General features: G+C 38.8%; 1 protein-coding gene across 11 annotated transcripts in view; it reads left to right on the top strand.

Moving 5' to 3' along the window:
• Nucleotides 1-20489, top strand: part of SPEF2 (sperm flagellar 2) — a 204310-nt gene that overhangs the window by 148709 nt on the left and 35112 nt on the right. For all 11 annotated transcript variants that reach the window (XM_073237244.1, XM_073237222.1, XM_073237235.1 and 8 more), the window contains 4 exons: nucleotides 4638-4779; nucleotides 9289-9417; nucleotides 10183-10321; nucleotides 12918-13147. In XM_073237244.1, the coding sequence (XP_073093345.1) occupies nucleotides 4638-4779; nucleotides 9289-9417; nucleotides 10183-10321; nucleotides 12918-13147 (640 nt within the window). The remainder of the gene's footprint in view (nucleotides 1-4637; nucleotides 4780-9288; nucleotides 9418-10182; nucleotides 10322-12917; nucleotides 13148-20489) is intronic.

Raw genomic sequence — 20489 nt, 5'->3', positions numbered from 1 at the left:
TTTTATTTTCACTAATTCACCTTACTGTTTTCTTTTTTTAAAATTTTATTTTATTCCTCATTATTTTATTTTGGCTTTCTTCTCTAGGGCTTTGAAATAGGTGATAGTTTGTTCATTTTCAGTCTTTCTTTTTTTTAATATATGAATTTGCTACTGTAAAGTTCCCTCTGTAGCTTAACTGTATTTCAAAAGTTTCAACATTTTTTTCATTATCATCCAGTTCAACACATTTTAAAAGTATACTTTTAACTTTAAAAATAGCATGCGTATCTCTAATTTAATTACATTTTAATCAGAAGTCACACTCATTGAAATTTTTTGGAATTTGGTTTGTGGTCAATTTGGATTTGTGTGTCCTTGAAATACACATATTCCATTATTATATGTATAATTGTTTTGTATATAAATATTTATATATTATTGTATATTTATATCATTAAATATATTTAATATAATATATGATATATTACATATATCATTGTTTAAGACTTCTTTATTCTTACTGAGCTTGTTTTCTCCTTTGGATGGTCAAGAGAGATAAGATAACATCTATCACTCACTGGAGAGTGGACTTACTCATTTCTCTCTGTAGTTTTGTCAGTTTTTGCTTTATACATATTTGATGCCATGAAATTGAGTATATACAAATTTTAAATTGTTCAATCTTTCTGGTAAATTGAACCTTTTCTTACTATGAGGTAATATTTTTTTACCTATCATGCTTTTTTGTAAATTATACTTTTAGATATTATTTACATTGTATCTTTATTCATCCTTTTATTTTCATCCTTTCTGTATCTTCTCTTTCTTGCCCTTTCCCCTCTGTAATTTTGGAAGTAATGCATTCTATTACTCTTCTATTAGGGGTACCCTAGGAATCACACCATTACGCATCAACTCATCAAAGTCTAAATATTATTTAGCCAATAATTCATGGTGTTATTCCTAGAGTAACCACTAAGTGAATTAGTGTATGCTACTTCCAAACTAATAAATGGAAAAAATGAAATAATTTAAAATATAAAACCCAAAATAATAAGAGAAAGTTGGACAGGAAATGATTCAGGACAAGCAATACATACAGAAAAAGAACATAGCAAGATTGTAGATTTATACCCCCAAATATATCTACAGCTGAATTATGCTAATGATACAGAAGAAGGAAAAGAACTCATTTTTTAGAAAAGCATATGATTCTTATAATAATACAGGAATGACCATCCATTATCCACCTTAGAGGAGAATGGGGTAGTATTGATAACCTCCAGTGGCCAACAGAGAATCCTAAACCCTTGACCTGGAGGCTCAGAGCCTCATATCTTGGCTAGTATCAACTCATCAAACCCTTTTATAAACCAACTACATATCGTTTTGTACACATTTCATGAGCATTAATAATTTCAGCACCTTGGGTAATGCTTTTTTTCTGTCTTAAAATATGCTCTTCCTTCCTTCCATTTGCTTAACTCCTATACATTCTTTAAACCTTCAGAACTCATCCCTACTTTGATTCCTGACTAGTTGGTTACCTGTTTCCTGAAGTCCTAGACCTCTATGATCATATACTCTTTCAATCCTTGTAGCAGTTATTGTCTCTCCCACTCATTGTCTAGGCTTTTATTAGCTAGACTATTGTTAGTCATTTTTATCTTATTGGTTGTTTTCCTGAATACTTAACTGGATTCCAATACTTTTTTATATACCCTACACCTAACATAATGCTCAAATCTAACATAATACTGAGCCCTCAATATAGTCTTGAGATGTTGCTGCAGCCATATTGAAGACACTGATGTGAGTATCAATGATGATGGCAAGGACAGTAATGATCTCCACAAAGACCACAATAACTACCAAGCACCAGAGAACAGGAAACCAGATCTAGACATTCTAGGAAAAATATGAATTATTATTCTTATTGTTAATTGAGCTACATAAACATAGTTTAAAAATCTTATGAATCCCATTAAAATTACCTGGGGAAAATAATCTTTTAAACTATTGCATTATTAAAAGGAGAGTATCATACAACAGAAAGAGCACTGACTACCCCTCTTGATTAAGCTGTGTGATTTTAGGAAAATCGCTTAACCTCTCTGAGTTTTTAATTCTTTATCTGTAACATGGGAGACACACAACCTATTTTTCCTTTCTTGAATGATTGAAAAAATCCAATGAAATAATGTACATGAAAGTGTTTTAGAAATTGTAAACATAATCATTATGTTAAGAAATTTATTCAAAATTATACTATTCTCCTTGTGGACTTTTAAAAAACACAGAGAAACAGAGAAGAAATTATTGTTTAGAAATTAATATTACTAATAATTGTATTTTAATCCTATTTTCATGTTTCTGATAGACTTTATGACACTGATATCACATGACCTTAAGAGAACTTTGAATTCCAAATGAGATTGATGTGATTCAGCGTATTGTTGCAGAGAAAGCACACCAGCTGAGATTAGTGCAGCTGAAATTAGAGCACTTTAACACGGGTGCTTTTCTACACAACAGTTTTACAAAGAGCTATACATTTAGTATGCCATGTTAATTTTTAGTAAAACTGTCTTTTAATTATCAGGTGTGCAATGATTTCAAAGGAACAAGTCATATTTAGCACCCACAGTATCAAAGCATTATTCCTAAAGTTTTTTGAGCCTTACAGGTTAGACTGCTGGATATGTTTGAATTATGTTAAATCTTGAGAGAGACCCAGAGGTCTTTGAAGAAGTGGACCAGAAAATGCAGGTGATGATAATTATCATTATCATCATCATCATCATCATCATCACCACCACCAGAACCAGCTTGTTTACAAAGGAGAAAAATCCAATCTAAAGAAAATTGCTAACTTCCATGATTTGCAAGAACAGATTCAAAAACAAATTGCTTGCAATTGTGGGGTGGGGGGTGTTAACAAGTCTGCTTTCAGTTTTACCAAGAACTTGAAAGTACAGTATATATCATGAAATCCATTTTTATCAAAGCTTTTTTTTTGTTTAAAAAGCTTGTTTTCTGAAACCTTTCTATATCCCTCCAAGGTTCTGCTAATATTTGAGTTGTGGGTATATTTTGTGGAGTATGATGATTTTAAAAGAAATCCCACCAATTAATAAACTTTTCCTAGGCATCCCCTATGAGCATAGCAGGTGCTAAAAGCTATGGAGAATACCAAGAATTTGGACTGGTTCATCTCTTGAGAATGATAAAACCCATTTAGAGGGTGATTAACACTCAGGACAGGTGGGGAACAGTTACATGCTGAGCCCTGGGGTGTGAATTATGGTGGGAAAATGAAGACAGCAGGAACTGGCTGGTCTCTCTCTCCCAAAAGACTGAACTTCTTTGAGGATGGAGATTGTGCCTTATCCATCCTTTCATTCACCTCCAGCCAACTTCCTCTTTCTCTTCCTGGGCCCCAACCCAATTCTCCCCAGAAATAATGTCAGCCTTGGACACAGTAAGCACTTTAATAAATAAACTCTCAAGACCCCCATTTCTTCATCAGCTTTATGGAGATTTTAAAGTTTCCAAATATCTATTGCTCCTGCCTCCGTGTTATTTATAGGTTTTCTTTCTTCCTTTTGGGAGTATTTTCCCAGCTCTCATTTCTTAGAGCTATACCCATAAAGGTCCTTTACCTCTTCAGGAGTAGTTGGACTTATTTCAAAAGGTTCCATCTTTCCAACTGCTGGCAGGCCCCCAGCTGCACAAGCCCCAAGACAAGGTTACTGTTGCCTGAAGCACAGAACCTCAGAGGATCCCAGGAGCACCTGCCCCTCCCCATTCCCCAGCTATTATGGAGAGGGGGGTGTCATACAACTAATCTCCCAAGCCAGGGCACTTGTGAGTGAAAAGAGGGCTTACTGAGATGGGCAGAACCTGACAACAGGAAGTTAAGAACTGATGATGAGGTTAGGCTGTGGGAGGTCACCTCATGAACACTGCACTTAGCTGGGATGATGTCTAATGGGGGAGTAGAGAGGAAGCCAAGGATTCAGGTCTCCACGATCCCAATTAATACAGGGCATATGTATTCCCAAAACTTGGTTGAGGACCATGAAAAATTCTTACCCATTTTATGTATAAAGCATAGATACTTATAAAATACATAGGCACACTTCTGCAGTATTCATTTTTCACGGAGTGGGATGTGATTAATAGAAACTATCTTAAAAACTCTATATGGGTTCAATAAAGAAAAAAAGATTCAGAGACATCCATATAGGGGAATGCCCAGGATTGAAGGCCAATAGATAACAAGAACATGGAAGAACAACCGCAGGTATTAAATCCATAGAGTCGAGATTTAAAAGAAAGGAATTTTTGCAAAACCACGGAATCATCACAGTCCGGGGGGCACAACGTGGACATACAAGGATGCATTGCAGGCAGGGCTTGAGAAAGTGAACAGCCTTTGCACAGATGGCTGCAGGGAAGCCTCATTTCAGGACACGGCCAGGTTTTTCTACTTAAGCCAAATACTGAAGTGTGTGTTCTGTAGAGATTAAGGACGGGGCATGGCTGATTGCAGTAGGAGGAGGCTTAGATGGACTTGGGTGTTGTCTGAATCCAAATGGTTATCATATTTCATAAGTGTTGCATTAACTGCAATATTGCTCTAACACAATCAGGTGGCTGCTGAAATTCATCAGAGGCTCATGGAAGAAGAAAAATACCAGCCAGCAGACTCAAAAGAAAAATCTCTTCAGATGGGTGTAAATAAAAAAGTCAAAAAGGAACTACCCAAGAAAAATGAGGAAAAGAAAGCAAAAGGTATTAATGGTTTTAGCATCCAGAACTGTGGATGCTTAAATCTCTCTGGTAGAAAATAAGCATTTAATCAAATACACTAGCCTCTGAGCCACTAGAATATTATTCATTAGGCATGGCTTAGAAACTTGGGCTTCTGTGAGCTGTGATGTTAGTTGGCAAATCATATTGTATAGCAGTCCCAACTAACCTGATTATCCAAACAGCCAAGTGTATGCAGGATAAAATAAAACTCAAAGACAGTTAGGAACATGTTAAAAGAACCCCAAGATGAAACTATGTAATCTGAAAAGTGTGTGTGAAGGGGCTGACACTAGCTGCAGTAACCAGGAGAAAGTGAGGTTAAAAGTCAATTCCATGTATGTAAGTTTCAGGTTTAATTCAAGCAAGTTCTCTGCTGGAAGTCTCCTGCCTCCATCTCTGCCTCTGAGGCACTATGAAAAATAAAGAGGAAAGAAAATTCAGGTTGGGAGAGATCTCCTCCAATTAACCTTAAGGATAAGCTCTGGCACAAACATTACCCACCCCACCCCCAGTGTTTCCACTTACACATTTTTGAAGTGACTTGAAACAAGAGAAGAAGAGATGGAGCACATAAACAGAACTCACTCTACTAATCAGTCGTTCTTGACAAGTTTATTAAGCACCCACCAAACACCTTGTGATAGGCGCTAATGACACAAGGGGAAACTTAAAAACAAAAGTGTGGCCCCTGCCCTAATAGATTACTGTCACTGTCCTTTGGTAGGGGAGGTACAAGTCCCTTGAAAGCAAGGCTACCACACTCATCTGAGGGGAATAGGGAAATGCTCCCCAGCGGTCACTCCTGAGTGGAGTTAAGACAAAGCCCAGAAGATGGAAGGGATGGGGGGGGGGGGCACACTGGATGCAAACAGGTTGAGTAGCACCATGATAAAGAACACACCCTGTTACTCCATCTCAGATGGTAAACATGGAAAAAATAAACAGCATTGGAAGAAAATGCTTCACTTTAATGGAATAATTTGTTGAGTCCAATCTCTTTATAGACGATAAAACAGAAATCCAGAGACCTTAAGCTCTTTCATCTGTAATTTATATATACATCCACTACTGCAGTTAACACATCTTATTACAATTTCTTTGTTTACTTTTGTACCTTCTCCAAAAGATTTAAACCACTTGAGATCTTACCCTGAGGTCAGATTTACTGAACTAAGTAGAAGTATGAAACTGGGCCAGCAACTAGAATCACACTGCCATTTCTCATGAGTAAATTCTCAAATACTGACAAGTTCTTATTTTTTAATTTTCTTACCTAATCATGCAGTACTTGTAGTTAAGCACTGGTTAAAAGATAATTAAGTAGATGACAGATTCTTGACCATCGGCTACATTTCAGCTACTTGTCTTAAGGTTATTCCCTCGTTTTTTCTTGATGAGGACCCAGGAAACACTTGGCTAATCCAAGTACCTCTTATGGAGTGGTACTTTTGCAGGTAGCAGATAGGAGGCTGGAGTTCTCTGGTTTCTGTCCCCGAACTCTCAATTGCACCCTTTTTGGAGTCTGTCACCCTGTCTGCACTGGCTGCACACCTCATTTTCCTGGGATGCTACACCCATTTGTGGGATAGATGCATATAAACATACCACATGCAGAATTCTCAAAGAAAAACTATCACTGTTAAATCATTCATGCTGTTAAGACCAGGGTTTCTCCTTTCAAACCCCCAGAGGCTTATCACTGTACACATTTACTTTGTACTCATTTTGTCCAAGTCCCACGTGAGCACACTTGTATATCAGCATTTTATTCAGTGTCTTGCCAATGGGTTTCAGCCCCCAGCAAGTTAGCTATGGATTCAGCATGACCAAAGAAATGGTAGAATGTTTCTTTAGGGTGAAAGGGTTTATTACCCAGCCTGTTCTCCCATTGTAGGTTGAGCACTAGCATGTCTGCCTCCACAGCCGTCTCAGTCTCTGTCCTTAGTGCTGCCACCACTCCAGTCTCATTTCTACACTCCTGCAGCACTGCAGCCATGCCACAGTGTCACCCAGAGCACTGGGAAGAGCTCTTTATATAGAGTCAATAACAACGTATTGCCCACACATGTGTAGTGAGTTAGTCAACCAGGGCCAGGTGAGAATCCTGGCCACAAGAACTTTCATTTTATCCAAAGTCCACCCCTCCAGGATTCTCTCCTTTCAATCTATGTACCCTCAGTCCTCTGCAATGGTCTCTGTGCAAGAAATCGAAACACTGTAATCAAACTCCACAACAACATAATACAATATACAAATAACAAATTATAAGTTATAATAACCCTCAAACCTGAGGAGATCCATTGCCACTAAGTGGTCATCCTGGCTGTATTCAAACCAGTTCTACTCAAATGAGTTAACCAAAAGAACCATGGGTGGGCCTTATAATACCCTCTTTCTCCAGTCTCTCCAGCAAAAAGTCTTACAGGCACACAGGCCAGACTTCTGGCTCTGTCTCTGATCTCTGCCTCTTTGGTCTTAATGGCTGGAACTGTTGCTCTAGTTTCAGTTGTTGCCATAGCTCTAGTAAGATCCTATTTGCTTCCCATCTAATTTCCTTCCATCTGCTCCTGCTCATGTTGAATCAACTCACATCTGGGTCATCATAACCTTCATGGGGCCCTTTAAATTCTTCTTGTGAGTACAGACCTTATTTCTTTCCATGTTCTCATTGCTTCAGCCTCTCCTAAGTCTGCTACTGTACATGTCACCTCACTTATGGGCTGCCCTAAGTGAGGGGAAAGAATGGCCACTAGAGATCCAAAGAGGGATGTCAGAGCCATTTGAAGAACAATATTTCCCATCCCTGTAGTGAAAATCTCTTCATCTGGGCTATAATTCTCTGGACTATAGATGGCTGAGCATTTCTTATGGCATTTCTTATGCCTAACTCTTGTAACACCTGTTGGAGCTCAGCATACATCTGCCATATGTCTACCATCTAGCAGGAGAGGATGGTAGATCACCTGGATTGGGCCACACAGCATGAAGTGCAGCCATATGCCAATTGAGGAGGGAGTGATTCCCTGGGGTCTGATGTGCACTTTGTAATCTCTGCCTCAAGGCAGGCTGAACTGTCAGTGAAGCCAGCTTTCCTATCTCTGATCCTGACACAACAATTCTATCCACCCCTAAGTCCCGCAGATGCAGAAGCCAAGCTGATATTGACTCCGAGGACTTCTGCCTAAACCGGGAGCCCAAATCCACCAGCTCAGCCTGAGTATAGGGGCAGACCATAGAGTGCTCCACGACCTGGGGAGGGGGCTGCTCCTCTCCTTGGGGAAAGTTCAGCTTCTGGGACTTTATTTTCTTTACAACCACTGGGCATGCTTTCAATAGAGGAGGCGCCAGTGCCTCCGGCATCACCCCTTCATCCTTCCCCAGCTCCTCCATTTCTGGGGCTGATGGCACCTTTCTCTCCCCTCCCCCAAGTGCCTCCTCTGCTACAACCTTTACCTTTTCTACCGTGCCTCACAGCAATGCTAGCTCAGTCTTCAGCAGCTCTCTTACCTTCAGCTCAATGCTTCGCAGCTGGTGTTCTTGTGCTGCCTCTGCCTGTGCTTCCCTCAGGAGTTGGTCTTTTTCCTTGATGGCCTTTTCCTCCTTCAGAGCACCTGGCAGTGCTGCATCTCGTTCTGTAAGGAATCTTTTACCTCTTCAACAGGACCTCATTGCCGGCATTCTCATGCTGCCTCCTCTTGCATCAATGCCATTTCCTTCTTCAGGGAATCCACAGAAGTTTGCAGTTTGCATTCTCGTGCCACCATTTCTTGGGTCTTTTTCAGGAGCATGTCCTCTTCTGTAACTTTTTTATTACTGTGAGAAGCAGCCAACCCACAGTCCCCACTGCCTCACAGTCACTCTGTCTCTCAAAAGATCTACTTACTATACCAAGGGCCACCCCTACTGCCTCAGGTATCACCTCCACTTGCCTCCAGTCCTGGGGTGGTGCCCAGCCCTCTAGGAGGCAGGCCACCTCAGACCACATACCCATTGGGGGACAATCCACTGTCTCCCCATTCATAGGGGCAGCCCACTGAAGCACCTCTCCCATAACAGCAACCTGTCTTTTTCTTTGGTCAACAATGAACCCTGCTGACTTTGCCAATTGTCTTACCAATGGGTTTCAGCCCCCAGCAAGTTCGCTATGGATTCAGTGTGACCAAAGAAATGACAGTAGAATGTTTCTTTAGGGTGAAAGGGTTTATTACCCAGCTTATTCTCCCGGCGGTAGGTCGAGCACTAGCATCTCTGCCTCTGCAGCCATCTGTCTCTGTCCTCAGTGCTGCCACCACTCTTGTCTTGCTTCCACTCTCCTGCAGCCCTGCAGCTGTGCCACAGTGTTGCCCTGGGCGGAGCTCTTTATATAAAGTCAGTAGCAGCGTATTGCCCACATGTGTGTAGTGAACTAGCCAACCAGGGCTAGGTGAGAATCCTGGCCACAGGAACTTTCATTTTATCCACACTAAAGGTGTTTCATTGCCCTTCCAGGTAAATCACCACCTTTGGCAGAAGCTGCTCCTGTAATAGTACCTGCAGAGGAGATTGCCGAGATGGAAAGGAAAAATGAACTGAGGCTCAAAATAAAAGAAGAACATCTTGCTGCCCTGCAGTTTGAAGGTAGCAATTGGAAAGAATTAAGATGATACTTTTCAGTAGAAATAGATCAACTGGCAAACAGCCCACAACAGGCTCAAACTGTGTCTGCGAGAAAGAGCACAAAGCAAACCAATCAAAAAGTATAACATCCAGCTGATTGTTTTCAGGTGACCATGTGTGGACTTGATCTGACTTGCACAAGAGCTCACTGAGGTGGACAAAGGAACTCAGAGAAAGCAAGGTTGAGGTGGTTGTAGTAGTTTAGGGACAGACAACCAGTGCCCAAACTAGGCCACTGGCAATTGTAAAAGCAGAGCAGAAAAACTGGAAATCTATTTTGGAGGTAAAATACATAGACTTTATTGTGTGCTAGGGACAGCAATAGGCCCTGGGACACATAGATTTTAGTCTAGTTTTTCTGGTGCTGAGAAATACAGTGACACTGCCATTCCATGCTTCTAATGTAGGGAGATCATCAAACTGCTTTGTACCCTTTCCCTCTTTAGAAACTTGGAAACTATCTATTTGTACTTTCCCATTCCAATATATCAGAGAATATATTGCTATAAAATGCAATAAATGTAAAGCTCAATTATAGTTGTGGTTTAAATAAACTGTCAAATGATTTTTCAATGAGTTGGGTAAGGTGTTACTCATCTGTGTTGGTATATTAAATGTACATTTAAATCTTCACAAATTGAAAGATAACTGGTTTGAAATTGAATTTGCTTCATAAGAAAAAGCATATACATGCATTAAAAAATCTTTATTTTTCTTTTTAAATAGAGATATCCACACAGTTCCGACTTGAATTGATAAAGACAAAAGCATTGGCTTTCCTTGAAGATTTACTAACAAAGGCAGTTGATGTATATAAACTCATGGAAAAGTGGCTTGGTGAAAGGTATTTGAAGGAAATGGCCAGGTAAAGTATTGCATGGCTTTTCAAATATGCACTGTTAACTCCTGGAGGCCAAAATTGGCATGGATTTTTAAGGTGTTTACAAATGTAAATTACATTTACAAATCAAAATCACATATGCATTTGTATTGACTCTTTTCAAACACTAAAGCAAGTATCAGAGGGTTTTATTGCAATATCCAGTTTTGCGCAGTATTTACAAATTTGGTTTTCACACTGCTCAGTGAAGACCTTTATTTACAAGGTAAGACTTGTCAGGACCAACTAATGGGATATTAAAAAGTTATTCATGGGAAGGTTTTACCAGCCAGGCTGATTGCCTCATCAGGGTAATCCCCCCGGTCTTTTTTTTTACTGGGTTCCAAAGGCTTTCCAGACTCTCACTGACAGTGCGCAGCAGGCAGTTTTATCCTCTTAATTCTTCCCTAAAAGGCATAAAGAGCAGCTCAGCAGAGCAGAATCACCTTCAACTGAGAGTCAGGAGTCATGATCCACTAGGAGTGGGGACTCCCTAATTGTTCACAAATTAACAGCATGCTTGATCGCTTAGGGCCATGCAGACTTCTATCTATAAAATAACTCACTCTGACAAGGCTTTTTCAGGGGTTTCCTCTAGATCTAGGTCCTGTTACACACTACAGTTTGCAGTACACATTTACTGAAAATGTAGAAGTTGCTATGTAACATGGGGTACAAATGGCAAGTATGCTCAGAAGTAACAACTGCCATCTCAAGACAGTTGTTATGGTTTCTCTCTAATTTTTATCTAATAATGAAAGTTCTATTGTAAAATCTTCAGCCTAGTTGTTTGTATCTATTGCTCTATAGTAACACATACATGTATACATGTATGTACACACACATCAGCAGCCTAGTAACCTTACTATAGTAATGCTTAAATTAATTTTACTCCTGGCTAGCCAAGTCAGTTACTCAACAGCATCGTCGAGCAGTTATGTTCAGTTCTGTTCTCTGCCTGCCATGTACAAATGAAATGTTCTTCACTCTTAGGATTGACAGTTTCCATCCATGTGGCCAGCAGTGTAAATGCTTCATATTTTTATCAGACATACTCTTTTTTCTCAGATTTGTATTGTGCATGCATGCATCTCTGACCTCTGAATGTGGCCACAAAAAGCTAAAACCTAAGACTGTTCAGTTATGCTGTTTTGGTAGTTGCAAAAATTCTCAAAAAAGCAATCTATCCAATTCCTTTGAACTTCAAATCCTGCTTTTCTTTTACCTGATTGTTTTGATCCCTCCCATTCTTATAATAAGGTTACTCTTGGTAGCCTTCCACTAGATGGCACATATCTATTTTGATACCTTGGCTTTGGCTGGGTCTCAGACTACATTTAGAGTCCCTCCTCACACATGGTGGTGAGCTCCACAGCTCTTCATTGCCCTTCTTCTCTGACCCCCAGCACACAGACACCATCAAACATAAACTAATTAAATAATACATACTATGTGGACACAAATACAGCATGTTGGACTTGCATTCAAGAGTGTCTTTTGAAAGACAGCAACTGATATATTTTTTAAATTATTTAGTATATGAATATTTTGGTGTTCCTGAGTTATATAAGAGCAGATTAAATATGCATTATCTTCCATGTTGTCTTTATTGCAAGATATAAACAAGATTCTTTCTGTAATACAATAATATTGTACTTGTTCATGTGTAAAGCTTCTCTGGCCTTTGAAATGGCCTTTCATTAGGGCCATAACTTTAATTCCAGTGCAGCTTAAATCCATGCCCTGTGTGATTTCACAATAACAACTATAAGGTATGGAGTTATATGTCATTGGCTACATTGCAAAGATAAAGAAATTTAGAGGGCTTAAGTAACTAACTTCCCAAGGCTCCATGGCTAGAGAGTGTCCTGGAATGAGAGCTCAGCTTCCAGTGCTCTTTCCATGGCACCACAGTGGTTCCAGTGATGCTCATCCTGCATGATATGCATGATTTAGCTAGGAATTCTTGTTCTGTGTGCAGATAGCAGGGCAATTTAATGGGTTATGTCTTCAGTCCACTCTGACAGCTGTGTCTCAGATAGCATCAAACTCCTTAATATAAAGTTAGAGAATAGCTAGTGGTATTTTTCCTAGTGGAATAAATAGAATGCATTATCAAATTTTTTTCAATTTATAATTTACCCTGATTCCAAATGTGTTATTCTAACAGTCATATTTTAAAGGTTTTTCTGCCATATAACCTTATTCAAGTTCATATTTAGAAGAAATATGTCTCGACATAATCTTGCTTATGCAATAAAATATGTTCTAATATTAATAGAAGTACTTAATGGACTCTTTATGCTCAACTTTGTATAAAATGTTTGACTCTGCTCTGTAAGGAGTATTTGTTTTGTTTCTAATATACATTTACTTATTTATATACTGCCTTTTCACAAAATAGATGTAGGAGAAATTGTAATTTTTAAATAATGCATATTGAATTGCCCAATTTCACTGTACAACGTGTTAATTCTGTGAATATGTATGTCTAATAAGCAAGCACTGTTAATCTATCTAATAGTATCTTTAACTAACCTGTTAGTAAAACAGATAACTATGTTCAATTTTCCACTTCCAGTGTGGAAAAATTAACTGAAGTAGCTCGCTATCATATTGAAACATCTACAAAAATTCAGAATGAACTTTATTTAGACCAAGAAGACTTCTTCATTAATGGTGATATAAAAGTCTTTCCAGATTCTCCTCCTCCAATACGTCCTCCACCTGTAGAAAAGGAAGAAAATGGCACACTGACCATCGAACAGCTGGACAATCTTCAAAATCAGTTCTTAGATACAGCACCGAAAGGTAGGAAGAATAATTACCATGAAAAGAGCACAAAAAAGTTAAAATTAACCAGGATAGCAATTGCCAGCCCACAAGCCCGCTGGGATTGTGTGGCACAAAAACAAGTCCTTGCTTTCTTCTAGTTTATCACATATTTGCTTCATGCAACGTAGGTCTGAGTTAAACAGGAGATAAACAGTGACGACTACTTTAGCAGCGTGGTGATCCTCATTCCTGGTGTGCTCCTCTCCTGCCCTCCCTTGATCCAGTTGGCAATTTGGTATTTTAGAAAATTGGTACAAATCTTGCCTCCATCCAGCAATTGAAGCACAGCCATTGGTGCCTACATCTGGTCTTTTATTGGGATTATGAGCTTGTGTTTTTTCTCCCCCACTAGTCTGTGAAGGGTGAGCAGGGAGTAAAGAATTTCCCTTTCAGATTTGCCTTTTCCCTAAAATCTTCATGGAACAAGAGCAGAAACAAGCTGTTAACAAATATTTGTGTAAGTGATTAATTCATTTGTTCACATATATGTGTACATGTTATTCTTTGCACACAAATTCTTTATTTCCTTCACATTTTTCATGGTGGCTTTATAGAATCTGCACAAGCATTTTAAAATTCAGGGTCTTCCTACTTCCAGATATTTTTCAATGAGTTCTATCAATTGAGAGCACAAGTACTTCCACTTTCATAATAGTGATATTGCATGTATTTTTTTAAGTAAAGTATTTCCAGAAACCCACATCAAATCTCAATAGTCAAAAGAAAATTACTTTAAATCTGAACACTTTCTTGCTAAGCCCAGTGGGTGAAACAGGTATAAACATGTGTCCCTGCGTGAACCACTACCCTGACACATGAGTTCATCCAATCAGCTTGAGTGGGTTTACACCTCCAAGCTATAAAGGCACACACTATAACTATGGATGGACCCCGATGCAGGTTGGCAGCATCTGGGAAGGAAAGAAATGTGGCCATCAGCACATACAAAAACAAATTCTCAGTTTTATAAAGCCAGCCCATAAAATCTTTTCAATCCTTTAGTCAGGTAGCTTCCATTCTCTTCCCCATTGTGTGGGCTTCACAGTGCCCTTTTATTTTGCACGTGCTTCATTTTATCCACACTATTTTTTACATATAAAATAAGAAGATACATGTATAACAATTCTAAATATTAAATAGGATTTTCTTTAATCCTACTTGGGTAATGGGAAGAAAATCATCCAATTAGCAGGTCAAAACTAAAGTGTTTGAGGGCATTTGAGTAGATAGAAGTAGATTTGGAAAACGGTTGACCATTCATAATCCCCTTCAGGAGGGACCTTAACATTCATGAGGATAACCATGATACAGTCTTGGATCCAATCTCAAAGCGAGTTTGCATTTCAACTAAAAGTTTGAAAAGAAATAACAAATAGCAGCTATTACTTGATACGTATAGGTCTTAGATTAATTCTAGAAACCCTTGGAACTAAAAGAGAGCAACTGATGTATTTATCTATTTTCAGAATATGGCAGAATACAACACCTTTTAAGGTATGACAGAAAGAAGGAGGGAGAATTTAAAAAGGGAGGATGGGAGAGAGAGAGAAGGAGGGAGACAGTTTATATATATATATATATATATATTTTTTTTTTAAATAATGTATCATTGATATGCAGTCTTATGAAGGTTTCACAGGATCAACACTGTGCTTACTACATTCACCCATATTATCAAGTGCCCCCCATACACCCCATTGCAGTCACTGTCCATTGGCATAGTAAGATGCTATAGAGTCATTACTTGTCTTCTCTGTGCAATACTGTCTTTACCATAACCTACCTACATTGTGTGTGCTACCCATAATGCCCCTTAATTCCCTTCCCCCTCTCTTCCCACCCACCCTCTCCAACCCCTTTCCTTTGGTAACTGCTAGTGCCTTCTTGGAATCTGTGAGTCTTCTGCAGTTTTGTTCCCTCAGTGTTGCTTGGTTATTATACTCCATAAATGAGTGAAATCATTTGGTACTTATCTTTCTCCACCTGGCTTTTTTCACTGAGCATAATACCCTCTATCTCCATCCATGTTATTGCAAATAGGAGGATTTGTTTCTTTTTATGGCTGAATAATATTCCATTGTGTATATGTACCACCTCTTCTTTATCCATTCATCTACTGATGGACACTTAGGTTGCTTCCATATCTTGGCTATTGTAAATAGTGCTCCTGTAAACATAAAGGAGCATATGCCTTTTTGAAACTGGGATCTTGTTTTTTTTGGGTAAATTCCTAGGAGTGGAATTCCTAGGTCAAATGGTATTCCTATTTCTAGTTTTTTGAGAAACCTCCATATTGCTTTACCCAATGGTTGAACTAATTTACATTTGCACCAACAGTATAGAAGGGTTCCCCTTTCTCCACATCCTTTCCAGCATTTTTTGTTCCTTGTCTTTTGGATGTTGGCCATCCTAACTGGTGTGAAGTGATATCTTATTGTGCTTTTAATCTGCATTTCCCTGATAATTAGTGATGTGGAGCATCTTTTCATGTGCCTGTTGGCCATCTGTATTTCTTCTTTGGAGAATTGTCTGTTCATATCCTCTGCCCATTTTTTTAATTAGATTTGGACTGAATTCTTTAGGGTTTTTTATGTACAACGTCATGTCATCTGCAAACAGTGGCAGTTTAACTTCTTCCTTACCAATCTGGATGCCTTTTATTTCTTTGTGTTGTCTGATTGCCGTGGCTAGGACATCCAGTACTATGTTGCATAAAAGTGAGGAGAGTGGGCATCCTTGTCTTCTTCCCAATCTTAGAGGAAAAGCTTTCAGCTTTTTACTGTTAAGTATGATGTTGGCTGTGGGTTTGTCATATATGGCCTTTATTATGTTGAGGTACTTGCCCTCTATACCCATTTTCTTGAGAGTTTTTATCATGAATGGATGTTGAATTTTATTGAATGCTTTTTCAGCATCTATGGAGATGATCATGTGGTTTTTGTCCTTTTTGTTGATGTGGGGTGCTAATGGATTTTTGAATATTGGACCATACTTGCATCCCTGGAATAAATTCCTCTTGATCATGATAGATGATCTTTTTTATGTATTTTTGAATTCAGTTTGCTAATATTTTGTCGAGTATTTTTGCATCCATATTCATCAGGGATATTTGTCTATAATTTTCTTTTTTTGTGGTATCTTTGCCTGGTTTTGGTATTAGTGTGATGCTGGCCTCATAGAATGAGTTTGGAGGTATTCCCTCCGCTTATACTTTTTAGAAAACTTTAAGGAGGATGTGTATTACGTCTTCTCTAAATGTTTGATAAAATTCAGCAGTGAAGCCATCTGGACAAGGTGTTTTGTTCTTGGTTAGTTTTTTGATTACCAGTTAGATTTCATTAATGGCAATTGGTCTGTTCAGATTTTTTGTTTCTTCCTAGGTCCATCTTGGAAGGTTGTATTTTTCTAGAAAGTTGTCCATTTCTTCTAGATTACCCAATTTGTTAGCATATAATTCTTCATAGTATTCTCTAATAATTCTTCATGTTTCTGTGGTGTCTGTACTGATTTTCCCTTTCTCATTTCTGATTCTGTTTATGTGTGTACACTCTCTTTCTTAATAAGTCTGGCAAGGGGTTCATCTATTTTATTTATTTCTCAAAAACCAGCTCCTGGTTTCATTAATTCTCTATTATTTTATTCTTCTCAATTTTATTTATTTCTCTTTTGATCTTCATTATTTCCTTCCTTCTACTGACTTTGGACCTCGTTTGTTGTCCTTTTTCTAGTTTCATTAATTGTGAGTTTAGACAATTCATTTGGGATTTTTTCTTTCTTGAGGTAAGCCTATATTGCAATATACTTTCCTCTTAGAACTGCCTTTGCTGCATCCCACAGATTTTGGTGTTGACTTGTTTTCATTTGTCTCCATGTATTGCTTAGAGTAAATATCTGTGGCATTTGATATCTCATTTTATTTGGTCATGGATCCATTTTTTATTTAGGAGCATGTTGTTAAGCCTCCATGTGTTTGTGGGCTGTTTTGTTTTCTTTACATAATTTATTTCTAGTTTCATACCATTGTGCTCTAAGAAGCTGGTTGGTACAATTTCAGTCCTGAATTTACTGAGGCTTTTTTTGTGGCCTAGTATGTGATCTATTTTGGAAAATGTTCCATGTGCACTTTAGAAGAATCTGTATACTGTCACTTTTGGATGAAGTGTTCTGTAGATGTCTGTCAGGTCCATCTGTTCTAATGTGTTGTTCAGTGCCTCTGTGTCCTTACTTATTTTCTGTCTGGTTGATCTGTCCTTTGAAGTGAGCAGTGTGTTGAAGTCTCCTAAAATGAATGCATTGCATTCTATTTTCCCCTTTAATTCTGTTAGTATTTGTTTCACATATGTAGGTGCTCCTGTGTTGGGTGCATAGATATTTATAACAGTTATATCCTCTTGTTGGACTGACCCTTTTATCATTATGTAATGTCCTTTGTCTGTTGTTACTTTCTTTGTTATGAAGTCCATTTTGTCTGATACAAGTAGTACAACTCCTGCTTTTTTCTCCCTATTAGTTGCATGAAATATCTTTTTCCATCCCTTCACTTTTAGTCTGTGTATGTCTTTGGGTTTGAAGTCTCTTGTAGGCAGCATATAGACAGGTCTTGTTTTTTTATCCATTCACTGAATCTGTCTTTTCATTGGTGCATTCAGACCATTTACATTTAGGGTGATTATCGATACATATGTACTTATTGCCATTGCAGGCTTTAGATTCATGGTTACCAAAGGTTCAAAGGCAACTTCCTTACTATCTCAAAGTCTAATTTATCTCACTTAGTATGCTATTATAACACAATCAAAAGGTTCTTAACCCCCCTTCTTCTTCCTCCTCTATTCTTTATATATTAGGTATCATATTCTGTACTCTTTGTCTATCCCTTGTCTGACTTGGGAGATATTTGATTTGATTTTGAATTTGCTTAGTGCTTAATTGGTCTACTTCATTTGCTGTGGTTTTATTTTCTCTGGTGACAGCTATTTAGCCATAGGAGCACTTCCATCTATAGCAGTCCCTCTGAAATGAGATGGTTTGTGGGAGGTAAATTCCCTGAACTTTTGCTTATCTGAAAATGTTTTATCCCTGCTTCAAATTTAAGTGGTAATCATGCCACCTAGAATTTTCTTGGTTGGAGACCCTTCTGTTTCATTGCATTAAATATATCATGCTACTCCCTCTGTCCTGTAGGTTTCTACTGAGAAGTCTGATGACAACCTGATGGGGATTCTTCTGTATGTGATCTTTTTTCTCTCTCTAGTTGCTTTTAATGCTCTGTCTTGTCCTTGGTCTTTGCCATTTTAATTATTATATGTCTTGGTGTTTTCTTCCTAGGGTCCCTTGTATTGGGAGATCTGTGTACTTCCATGGCCTGAGAGACTGTTTCCTTCCCCAAATTGGGGAAATTTTCAGCAATTATTTCTTCAAAGAGACTTTCTGTCCCTTTTTCTCTCTCTTCTTCTTCTGGTACCCCTACAATGCAAATATTGTTCTGTTTGGATTGGTTCTCTTATTATTCTTTCATTCCTAGAGATCCTTTTTTCTCTCCTCTTTGTATTCAGCTTCTTTGTGCCTCATCTTCTTTGTATTCCTGTTCTATTTCATTTGCTGTCTCCTCTTCCTCATCTAATCTGCTTTTAAATTCCTCCATTGTATGTTTCATTTCAGACACTGTATTTTTTCAAAGTTTCTAACTCTTTCTTGAAGTCCTCCCTGATATCTTGAATATTTTTTTGTTGCTCCATGAGCATGCTTATGATTTTAATTTTGAAATCTTTATGAAGAAGATTAGTCATTTCAGTTTCACTTAGCCCTCTTTCTGGTGTTTGAGGTATTGTGGCTTGTACAAGATTCTTTTGCTATTTCATACTTCTAATCATTATTATGGAATAATAACTGTGTAGGTGGTGCCCTCTAGTGCCCAGAAGCTCTACTCTCTGGAGCTGCCCAGTACCTGGAGTGATGATGGGGATCACAGGCATGTGGCACCAGTGCTTGCTAGGAGTAAAGAGCTCTTTCCTGCTTCCCGGCTGCAGTGCCTGCCTCCATTGCCAGGGAGTGTGCCGAGCATACAGGGAGGAGCCTCTCTGCTATGCTCCTGTAGCTGCCATAGGCAGGGCCACCCTCTGCCTGGTCTGGCACGACAGCAGGTGTGTGGACCAGTGCCTGCCATGAGGAAGGAGCAGTAGGCTGCCTATTGGCACTGCATTGCCAGCCAGGGAGATGGAGTGCCTGAGGCTCCTGAAAGTTCCCAGCCTGCTGGGCTGAGTGTGCCAGGATGATTTTTTCCACCTTTTCTTTGTCTTGAGCAGCAAGTTCTGTGTAATCCTTGCCCCTTTAGCAGCCCTCTCGCTATTGGGAAGTCTTTCAAAGTGCCTGCCTTTCTTTTGTCCTGGAGTGGCAAGTTGTGCTTAACTTTTGTCTACAAGCACCTGGAATCTCAGTCTCTTCAATTATTCTGCCTGTATTTGCTTTCCAACCCCTCTAATCTCCAGAGCACCATATAATGTGGGTCCATGCTCCCTTAGCAGATCTCCAGGGGTGAGTGTTCAGCAGTCCTGGGGTTCTACCCCCTCCCTGCTCCATTTCTCTTCCTCCAACCTGTGAGCTGGTGTTGGGGGAGGGCTTGGGACCTTCAGTATCACAGTTTTGCTACATTACCCTTTTCTGTGAAGTCTTCTCTCTTCCCCAGATGTAGGCAGTCTGTTGCAGTCTACTTTCATGTTGCTCTTTCAAGGCAGCTGTATTTGCTCTATTTTTATGTTATGTGTACTTTTGGGAGGAGGTTTCTGCCTCAATTCTCATGCTGCCATCTTGTTCAGCCCTCCTATTTAGTTATAAATTTTTTAAGTAGATGTAAAAGGAAAACCATTTATTAAGGACTTGGTGTAATTTGAAAAGATGAGCAAAGAAGAAAACATAGACTTCTACTTATGTTCTTTCTGGAATAGAATATGAACTTTATAAAAGTGCTCAAGAATGCAAAGCAAAGGACAGTTAGTGTGCAGTGAGGCTGGTCAGGGAAAATTTTGTGCAACAATACCTTGGAAGGAGAAATTGAAAGAAATGAAGAGTGATTTGATGACAAGGATACAGAGGATACTTAGAGCTGGCGGAATAGCCACTAGAAAATGTATAGGTATGCAGTGAGTATGGATGTACTCAAGGAAAGGTCAGGACTGCTGCTTCTCTTCTCCAATAGCATGAACAGAAGGCAAGAAGATAGGGAGGCCTCCTCTGTCTGAAGAAACTACCCAGGCTGAAGGTTAACCCAGATTTAAGAATGATGGCTCTAATTATTGGAGAATTTACAAAGCTATGTAAT

Source organism: Manis javanica, chromosome 1 (assembly GCF_040802235.1).
Source record: "Manis javanica isolate MJ-LG chromosome 1, MJ_LKY, whole genome shotgun sequence".
Classification (NCBI taxonomy): Eukaryota; Metazoa; Chordata; class Mammalia; order Pholidota; family Manidae; genus Manis; species Manis javanica.
This window is presented reverse-complemented; position numbering and strand designations above follow the sequence as displayed.